Source organism: Monodon monoceros, unplaced genomic scaffold, assembly GCF_005190385.1.
Source record: "Monodon monoceros isolate NGI ecotype Baffin Bay Population unplaced genomic scaffold, NGI_Narwhal_1 Super_Scaffold_3, whole genome shotgun sequence".
NCBI classification, from domain to species: Eukaryota; Metazoa; Chordata; class Mammalia; order Artiodactyla; family Monodontidae; genus Monodon; species Monodon monoceros.
In genome coordinates, this window is record NW_021703780.1 from 58,429,079 (window position 1) to 58,439,873 (window position 10,795).

The window sequence follows — 10,795 nt, forward strand, 5'->3', positions numbered from 1 at the left end:
AAGTTCCACGTACTTGATCTCTGATCTCTCTGACTCCTTTGGTGCCCTTTGAAAGCACAGAGGGCTATGTGGTTGTCCCTCAGTGCGTGGGCAGGGGACCGCATGCAGCAGTGCTGGCGCTGAGCGATTCGTACTGCCTCCCGCTCACCTAACGCACTGATGGGCCCTTGCCACAGAGGGGTCTGCTTCACCCAAGTGCAGAAAGATAATCATTCAACCTTGTAAAAGAATGCACGGATGGAGGTCGTTTGATCATTTGTCTTTATTATGATGTAACGCTATTTCTGTACTGTTCTGATGGAGTGGTGATCTGTTGCAGGAACATCAGGCGAACATTCTGGGTAACACCATGCAAAGTGTGGTTGCATTGCTCAACAATCTGGTCACCTGCAAAGATCTGAATATGAAGCTCCTTTATGAACAAGGTAAATGCTTCTTAGACTTCATCTTTGATTGTGTTGAATTTTGCCTATTTGTAAGTTTCCTCGTTTTACATAGTAGAGAGTCAAGAAGTACTATTTAAAGTTGATCAATCAAAATAGATGTTTAAAGGTGTACAAATAATGATAACATTACCAGCAAAAATGGAAAGTGTCGTTAGATTGTGGTAGATTCTCTGAGTTAATTCATTGTCCTTCATGGCACAAAATCAATACAAACTCCTTACAGATGAGAAACCAAGAAATAGAGTGTAAGCAGAGTATTTAGACTTATTTGTGCCTATCAAAATGAAAGCATATATGGTCAAAAGCACCTTGGAAAATGAGACTGGATGAGTTGAGGGTGGCTTTACGTTGCACTTGATGCATATCTGTAATATTAAAATGAAAAACTTTTTAAGGACTTCATTTTTTTAGAGTAGTTTTAGGGTTAAAACCGAACTGAGAGGGAGGTACAGAGATTTCCCATAAAACCCCTGCGCCATTGTCCACATCACTCACCAAAGTGGTATGTTCTTTACTAAAGATAGACCAACACTGACATCCTAGTCACCCAGAGTCCTTAGTTTACAATAGGGTTCACTCTTGGTGTTGTACATTCTATGTGTTTGGACAAATGTATGACATATATCCATCATCACGGTATTACACGGTGTCTTTTCTTTCATTGCCCTAAAAATCCTCTGTGCTCTGCCTCTTCACACCCCTGCCTTCCGCAAACTCTGATCTTTTTATTGTCTCCCTAGTGTTGCCTTTTCCAGAATCTCATAAAGTTAGAATCACACAGTAGGTAGTCTTTTCAGATTGGCTTCTTTCACTTAGTAATGTTTATTTAAGGTTTCTCCATGTCTTTTCATGGTTTGATAGCTCATTTCCTTTTAGCGCTGAATAATTCTCCGTTGTCTGGATGTACCACAGTTTATTAATCCATTCACCTAACAAAGGACATCTTGGTTGCTTCCAGGTTTTGGCAGTTCTGAATAAAGCTGCTGTAAATATCTGTGTGCAGCTTTTTTGTTGTTGTTGTTGTTTAACATCTTTATTGGAGTATAATTGCTTTACAATGGTGTGTTAGTTTCTGCTGTATAACAAAGTGAATCAGTTATACACATGTTCCCATATCTCTTCCCTCCTGCGTCTCCCTCCCTCCCACCCTCCCTATCCCACCCCTCTAGGTGGTAATAAACCACCTAGCTGATCTCCCTGTGCTACGCAGCTGCTTCCCACTAGCTATCCCCTTTACGCTTGGTAGTGTATATATGTCCGTGCCACTCTCTCACCTCGTCACAACCTCCCCCTCCCCCTTCCCATATCCTCATGTCCGTGCTCTAGTAGGTCTGTGTCTTTATTCCCGCCTTACCCCTATGTTCTTCATGACCTTTTTTTTCCCTTAGATTCCATATATATGTGTTAGCATACGGTATTTGTTTTTCTCTTTGACTTACTTCGCTCTGTATGACAGACTCTAGGTCCATGGGGACTTAAGTTTTGAACTCCTTTAGGTAAATACCAAGAAGTGCAGTTGCTAATCATACACTAACTGTTCGATTTTGTAAGGAACTGCTAAATTGTCTTCCAAAGCGGCTGTACCGTTTTGCATTCCCACAGAGAGTGAGAGGTCCTGTTCCTCAGCACCCTTGCCAGCAGTTTGTGTTGTCAGTATTGTGGATTTTGGACATGGTGATAGGTGTGCAGTGGTAGCTCATTGTTTTAACTTGCCTTTCCCTGATGGCATATGATGTGGAGCATTTTCTAATATTCTTGTTTTCCATCTGTATATCTTCTCTGGTGATCTCTGCTAAGATCTTTAACCTAATTTTTAATTGGGTTATTTGTTTTCTTACTGTTGGGTTTCAGGAATTCTTTGCATATTTTGAACAAGTGTCCTTTATCAGATCCGTCTTTTGCAAATATTTTCACCCAGTTTTGTGGCTTGTCTTCTGATTCTCTTGGTATTGTCTTCTGCAGAGCAGAAGTTTTCAATTTTAATTAAGTCCAACTTATCAGTTATTTCTTTTATGGATTTTGTCTGTGGTGTTGTATCTCAAAAGTCATCACTACACCCCATGTCATCTTGTTATGTTATCCTCTAGGAGTTTTATAGTTTTGAATTTTTTACAATTAGGTCTGATCCATTTTGAGTTAATTTTTGTGAAAGGTATAAGGTAGGTTTTGTGTGTGTGTGTGTTAATTTTTGTGAAAGGTATAAGGTAGGTTTTGTGTGTGTGTGTGTGTGTGTGTATGTGTATGTTGCTGTCTAGTTCCAGCACCATTTGTTGAAGGGACTGTCTTTGCTCCATTGTATTGCCTTTACTCTTTTGCCGAAGATCTTTTAACTATATTTATGTGAGTCTGTTTCTGGGCTGTCTGTTCTGCTCCATTAATCTATGTGCTGATTCTTTCACCAGTACCACACTGTCTTTGATGTCTGTAGCTTTATAGTAAGTCTTGAAGTCGGGTAGCGTCAGTCCTTCAACTTTGTTCTTCTCCTCAATATTGTGTTGGCTGTTCTGGGTCTTTGCCTTTTCATATAATCTTTAGAATCAGTTTGTTGATACTAATAAAATAACTTGCTTGGACTTGGATTGGGATTGCATTGATTCTGTAGATCAGGTTGGGAATATTGTTGCATTTTAAACATAATGTCTACTACTTTTATATTAATAAAATCTTTCATTTGAATGTTCATAAAAATAAGACTTGAATGAGATCAGTCAGTGGATAAGATCATTAAGTCCCTGTTCTGATTTTTTCCCCCAAGAATTTAGAGTTTTGTTTCTGTGTGGTCATTATATTTAAATGTCGGCAGTATTTTTTTCCTCCCCTAAGAAAAATGTACATTCCCAGCAGTAATAAATATTGCCAACAGTTGAGGGATTCGAGTGCATAGAAATATTTATTCTTTTATACAGCAGCATCCTATTCTGTTTTATGAGTATGTCAGAATAGACCAGTACTCTAATGGATATGGGTAATGTCCAACCGTTTGCTATTACAGATAGTTCTGCAATGAATAACCTTATGCATGCATACCTTCACACGGGAGCAGGGCTATCTATAGGGTAAATTCCTGGGGTTAGAATAGCTGGATCAAGGGGTATATGCCTCTGTAATTTCCATAGATATTGACAAGGTGTTGTAAGTAACATGCCAATTTGTACTTCCATCAAGTCACATGACATTGGTTGTCTTGGGACCTAAGAGTATGTTATGTTTTCCCATTTGTTTGACTTTGTTTCTTTATAGTTTTCCTTATATAGGCCATATGCATTTCTTGCTGTTTATCTCTTCCCAGGTTTCTTCCCATCCTTTTTTGCTTGCTGTTAGAAATAAGGAATTTTCTGCCAATATAGTTTTCAGTTATTTTTTTTAGTATGTGTTTTTGATTTCTATTTATTCACTTTGTTCCTAGGTTAATTCTCTTATTACTTTCCATAGTAATGGTTTCTAAATGATTCTGTTTACTTTCTGGTTATATAATAATAACCATTAGTAACCATCTTCCTTTTCAACTTTTATAGTTCTATTTTTTCTTTCTTGTCCAACTGCAAGATTCAAAGAGAATGAGATAGAGGATACCTTGGTATTACCTCAGAATCCTTTGTTCTGTTTAAGAAGTACCTATCTATTTAAATTCTATCTTCTGTAATCAAGAATAAATAATGACTTTTGTCAAATGCTTTCTTGGCATCTCTGGAAATGAGCAAATGATTTTTCCTTGGATCTATTCACGTAACAGATTATATTTAATAGATTACCTAATATTAAATCATCCTAGCATTTGAGTCAGTAACCACACTTAATTGTGATATAATATTCTTTAATTGTGCTACTTAAATTCTTTGTTAGTCTTTTATTCAGGATTTTCCATTGCTACTTATAAGTAGGATTGTTGTCTTTAGTTTCGTTTCCTGTTTCTTTCTTTCTTTTTTTTTTTGCATGTGGGATCTTCCCGGACTGGGGCAACGAACCCGCGTCCCCTGCATCAGCAGGCGGACTCTCAACCACTGCGCCACCAGGGAAGCCCCTGTTTCTTTCTTTTTTAAAAATACTGTTTTTTGCTAGATTTTGGTGTCATTGCTATGTTCCTTCTTCTTTTTTTTTTTTAAAAGGAAGTTTTCTCTCTTCTTTTGAACTGAATTGAGATAGCAGAAATTATGCAGTGATAGGAGATGTAGGAATTCCATCCTAGCCGGTGAAGAAACCTTGCTATGCACCTAAGTAAAGTTACACCAGCCTGAAACTAAAGGCTACTCTAGACCTGCCGTAGAGTTTCGACCATGTCCTAGGACTAAGGATTAAACCACTGTAGACCTTTCCTAACAAATAATAAAACTTATCCCTTAGGGCCAAAAGGTTCACAAGGAATTTAACTGCCTGCTAGAACAAAATACCACTTAAGAGATGACAATATAACCCGCACTCTCTACAACATATTATCCACAGTGACAAGTATACAGCCAAAACTTAATATACATGAAAGAGAAGCTAGAAAATGTGGCGCATGATGATGATATAAAATAACAATAATAATAATAATAATAAAATGTCAGTTCACACAAAGCCCAAGATAACCCAGATGTTGGAATCACCAGACCAGGCGCTTTTTTCCTATCTGTTAAAAATGTTTATTAGCAAATAATAGAGAGGTAAGATAACCCTAGCACCCAACTGATGCTCTCTTGACAATCAGGAGATTTGAAAGGAGAGTAATGCTCTCACTTTATTATTCAAGGTGATTTCATGTGGTCTTGGCATTCTTGTACTTCCTAAAATCATCCCAAATTCTGAGAAACTCAAAACCAGGAATCTGTACCAGTTTTCATGTGTTGCACTTTTTTTTTTTTTTTTTTTTTTGGATAGAGTTTTTTCCAGCTTTTTAAAGATGCAGCCGAACTACAACAATGTGTAAGTTGAAGGTATACAAGGTGATGATTTGGTAGGTGTATATATTGTGAAATGGTAGATCAGGCTTTTAAACAGCTATTATAAATATATCCAAGGCCAAAGAGAAAAGAGGTAGGGAATTTCATCAGAGAAATGGAATCTATGAAAAACTAGAGCCAAGTAGAAGTCTAGAACCAAAAAGTATAATATCTGAAATGAAAACTTCCCTGGAGTTTAGCAGATTAAAAACTGCAGAAGAAACAGTAACTAAACTTGAAAGATTATTAAAGTTTTCCCATCTGAAGAACAAAGAGAAAGATTTTTAAAAAATGAAAGAACGTCAGTGACCTGCGGGACAGTAATCAAGCATTCTAACATATGTGTAATTGGAATCCCAGAAACAGAAGAGGGATAATGGGGCAGAAAAAGAATTTAAATAAATAATGGCCAAAGTATTCCCACATTCGGTGAAAATATTTGCTTATAGATCCAAGAAGCTAAGAAAACCCTTAGCAAGACTGAAAAACAGAAACTACCTAAGCACACAGTATCCAAACTTCTGAAAATTGAAGATAAAAATTTTGAAAGTGTTCAGAGAAAAATGACACATCAAGGAGGTCAGCAATACAAATGATGGCTGATCTCTTGTCAGAAGCAGTAGAGGCCAGAAGAGCAGAAAAATACCTTGAGTGTTGACATAATAAAAGCTGCCAACCTAGATTTTTATATTCAGTGAAAATATCCTTTCAAAGTGAAGGTGAAATATGGACATTTCAGATAAATGAAAGGAAGGGGAATTTTCTGCCTAATGGTTAGTGTTAAATTGACTTTTCAAGATACAGGGAAGTGATACCAGATGAAAACTGAAACTCAGATCTGCAGAAAGAAATAAAATATGCAAGGCAGGGCTTAACTAGAAAAGAATATCTTTTTTTCCCTCTTCTCTGAAATTCTTTAAAAGAAAACTTGCTAGGCAGGCCCCCAGAATGGGTACATTGATGACCCCCATAAACCTATCTTGCCATGAAAGTAACAAAAACACTGGAAAAAAAAAAGTTTGGTAGTAAACTTTGTGAGCTCTGGAAATTACCAAATTACTATAGGCTTGCAACAATGTAAGGAATGTTTATTCAAGAAAAACTGATGAGTCTCTATAAGAAGAGGAGAAGGCTCTCTGGCTGGAGCTGTAAACTGCCTAAATGTTGAAGGCATTCTCCAACACACACGCAGCCCCTTGGCAAAGGTGGAAGACTTACTGATTCAAGGCATTTAAGGAAATCTCTGGCCAGTCTTTAGCTGGGTGCTGAGCCAAATGACACAGACTTCTGTGGCTTGACGCTACAGGTAATACAGACTTAAAGAATTAGCACAGGAAAGTCACTGAACTAACTACAACAAAACAGCAGTAACTGAAAACCGTTGGTGTGTGTGTGTGTGTGTGGGGTCTGATTTCCAAAGTTTACACATTATATGATCTAAGATATCCAGTTTTAATCAACAATTACAAAGCATGCTCAAAAAAATAAAAAATAGGAAGGTATGGCCCATATACAGGAAAAATGCAGTCAATAAAACTATTTCAGAGGAGATCCATATGTTGGATTAACTAGACAAAGATTTTAAATCAGCTGTTATCAATACATGCAAAGAACTATAGGAAACCACGTCTAAAGATTTAAAGGGTAAGCGTGAAAATGATGTCTGCACAAGTTGAGAATATCAATAAAGAGATAACATTATAAAAAAGAACCAAATGGAAATTCTGAAGTTGAACAGTGTAATAATTGAGATGAATAATTCACGAGAGGTTCTCAACAGTAGATATGAAATGGCAGAAGAAAGAATCAGCTAATTTGCAGATAGGTACGTCATTACTACTGACCTTATAGAAATAAGAAGGATTATAAGGGAATACTATAAACTAACTATATCCCAGTAAATTAGGTAACTTAGATGAAATTTCTAGAAAGGCAAACTATTAAAATTGTTTATTAAAACGTCTGAATCGTTGTTCCTTTTCCATAAGAATGACCCGTATTTATAGCCTAGTAGGTTTTTCAGCCTGATTCCTGTGCATAGAAGTTAGGGGGCCCCAATACCTCTTTTCATTCTGAAAATGAATTATCCCTGTCCTTTTTAATCCAAGCTGGTGGTTCTTCTGACGTTATAATTCTAGCAAAAACTTTGTTAGTTTCCTGTAAATCTTACTGAAGTTTATTCCATTAAACAAAAAGCCTGCCCATGAATCCTTCAAAACATTCTCCTCTCTAAGTTGGGCTGAGAATCAGGATACTGTGGAATAATGCCTGTAAGATTCTTAGTAGCCCTGTTGGCCAGCTGAGAGAGCGGATGAGGAGTCAGGTGCCTGAAATTGAGATTCCAGAGGTTGCAGCTACTAGCCCATGAAAGCATGGGATTGCATGGCCGAGGCAGGATAAAGGAAAAAATCCTAGAAGACAGAATCTTAGGGAATTGGGAGGCCAGGCATGGAAAGATTGTCTATGATGATGGAAGGCATCTACTGAAATTTTGTGTTCAGAGGACTGTTAGATTTGGAGCACCGGAAGAAGCACAGGCGGATTTAACACGAAGCTTAAGTGTCAAGGGCCCTCATTTACGCAGGGACAGTTTACATTCGTAGTTTTTTTTCTTCTTACAGCCTATCCCCACTCCCCAACTGGATAAGCTTCAGTTCTCATAATATCTAGCCCCTTGCCGTGTTTTGTGGAGTGGAGTGGACATCACAAAAATAATTATGGCAAGAGTAGTGTTAGTGTAACGTTGAGCTCAGAGAATAAGGGGGCAGGGGTGATCTAGTGGTCTGAGGAGGAGGAGGAGGAGGGGAAGTAGGTGGGACAGACTTTTGATCTGAGATTCAGTACCTTATAGCCTGCCAGCTGGCTGCTTACTTTTACAAATAAATTCTTGTTGAAATATAGATACGTCCATTCATTTGCATGTTGTCTATGGCTGGCTTTGTCGTATAATAGCAGCGTTGAGTAGCTGAGACAAAGACTAAAACATTTTCCTCAGGGCGTTTTAAGAAAAAGTTTGCCAACATCTGGTCTAGAAGCAGCAGTAGGGTACGAGGCGACACCACCAAGGCCCAGTGTTAAATGCGGACAGAGTGGACAAAGAAGTATCCATCACTTGAAGGTCCTGCTGAGGAGACAAGGCTCTAAAAGGGGCAGGTTTCAGGTAGAGTAGGAAGATAAAAGGTACATATAGACGAGAAGTGGATGATTTGAGGGATTTAGCTGATAACTGACCATGAGCTCCAAATGTCACAGTGGAAGGGGTTCAGAGGTTGGGCAGGGATGGGATGTGGCCTCTGAAAGGAGATGCACAAATCCTCTTGCTGTTTATACTATTTGTGGGTGACTGGGAGTCCTGAGCTTCTTGTGACAGCATGAGTAGGGACAGAGGGCGTGTTGAGTCCAGGTGGTCTTAAGGCTGAGAAGGGTGGTCAGGCTGCAAGTGTGGTGGGGTGAGGAAGGGTAGTGGGATTCCAGGAGTACACCGAGGTTGGGATCTCCTTCCTGGCCCTTGCTAGGGGAGGTTAGAGGGGAGGAGAGGCGAGGCCCTTGTGGCTGCAGAAAGTCTGATTTCATTCTCCAGAGATAACACCAGGTCTGGCTTTCCGTTATACTCTGCTGCTTTCCAGACTCTTTGGCTACTAAATGTGTGGGCTGATTTTTCCAAAGTTGGGTAAAAGAGCTGTTGGGTGTTTGCCAACCCAGAGTGTATTAAGATTCAGTGGAGCATGGCCACATGAAGAGTTACTAATGATCTGCCACCGTATGGGCTTGAATGTATGTGGTTGGCTTGAATGAAGTCTTCTTGTTAATTTTTATTTTGGATCAATTCTGGCTCAATCATTGGTTTATGTATTCATTACTTGTCATACAGAATTAAATTCCCTCTTCCAAACATAGTTAACTTGTAACGTTAATACCTTAAAAAATCACCCCAATTAAGTGAGCTGTACTGCAGATGGAGTAGAAATGATTATTCCTGCCTTGAGGTGCTTCATTACGGAGCTGTATTAGGCCAGTGTCAAACTGAGTTTCATCCTCAGACCACACACTAACACCCAGTAGTAGAATGAATTCTAAGGCATCCATTTTTTTGCCCCTCCCATTTTAATATCTCTGAAATAAGTACATCAACCATTGCTATCCACATGGCAGTCCTGATATAGTTTTTGCTGCTGACATGTGTGTGTTGAACCTTGTGGACTGGGTGTGAGTGCCCTGGAAGTGAACCCAGAGACCTCAGGAGAGATGCTTTGCAGTGCTCTCTTGCATCCGTGTTCTCATGGAACAAAGCTTACGGAGCAACGTGGACGTTGATGATTCCGAGTTGACAAATGAGAAGAGTCAGCCTCCAAATGGGAAGAATTTTTTAGAAAAGCTCAAGCGATTAATTTTACTTAGATTTCCTTTTTTATGTATTATAAAGGCAATATATGAGAAAATCCATATCAAAATAAGCCTCAGAGCACTTGCATTGAGTGTAAGACGAAGTTCTAAGTGATAAAGCGTGTGCCATGTAATTGGTAGCGTGTTTTCGTTCTTAGTGGTACATAAAATAATACTGTTCCTTCTGATCACTGGCATCTTAGACTCATTGAGGTGTGGTAGGTAATATATATGAGGACCTCCGTACAGCGTCTGCCACCTGGTAGGCATCCCAAAAAGTATGCAGACTCTGAAAAGTAGAGTCATTGACACATCTCCAATATGCAGCTGCATTGTATAATTCAGGATTTTTGCTTAAACATTTTCATTTTTAAATGAAACGTTTAGGGAAAGAATTAAAAAACAAAGACCTTTCGTTTATATTTGAAAAAAGTGTTAGAGTTATTAACATTTTAAAATGGGCTGCCGGCTCATCTCGGTGCAATGACCTTTTGATAATGGATATTAATTCCAGCTTCAGTTTTACCAGCAGAGCTGTCAGCATAATGGATGTACATGACACACTGCAGTAGCCAAAAAACTGTAGCACCTCCAAAGGAGCATTTAAGGAAATTGTTTGTCCCCGTTGGTTTATGGTGTGTCAGAAATCAAAACACTCATTTCTTGCTAGGTTTATTATAAAACTGCCTAAATCGGTGTTTCCTCAAGAGACCAGAAAATCACTATGAGAGCTGTTTGGGCTTTGAAGGTGTACTTGATAGCTCTCTTAGATTCCTTTATATTTAAGAATAACATTCAAAATGATGTCGCAGAGCAGGAGTTGGCAAACCTTCCTGTAAAGGCCGAGATAGTAAGTATTTTAGGCTTGTAGGACCATATGATCTTTGTCGCTACTGCTCAATACTGCCAGTATAGAAGTGACTTAAAACAATATTTGCTTACTCTTCCGTGGGTCAGCAGCACAGTCTGGGCTCTGCTGGTGTCAGCTGGACTCACTCGCGTGTGTGTGTGTGTGTGTGTGTGTGTGTGTGTGTGTGTGTGTGTGTG

General features: G+C 38.8%; 1 protein-coding gene across 9 annotated transcripts in view; it reads left to right on the plus strand.

Moving 5' to 3' along the window:
- ULK4 (unc-51 like kinase 4) overlaps window positions 1-10,795 on the plus strand; it is a 512,654-nt gene that overhangs the window by 274,797 nt on the left and 227,062 nt on the right. For 8 of the 9 annotated variants that reach the window (XM_029242047.1, XM_029242045.1, XM_029242048.1 and 5 more), the window contains one exon: window positions 320-425. In XM_029242047.1, the coding sequence (XP_029097880.1) occupies window positions 320-425 (106 nt within the window). Of the gene's footprint in view, window positions 1-319; window positions 426-10,795 lie in introns of those variants that run through there. The other variant, XR_003796601.1, reaches the window with a different exon arrangement.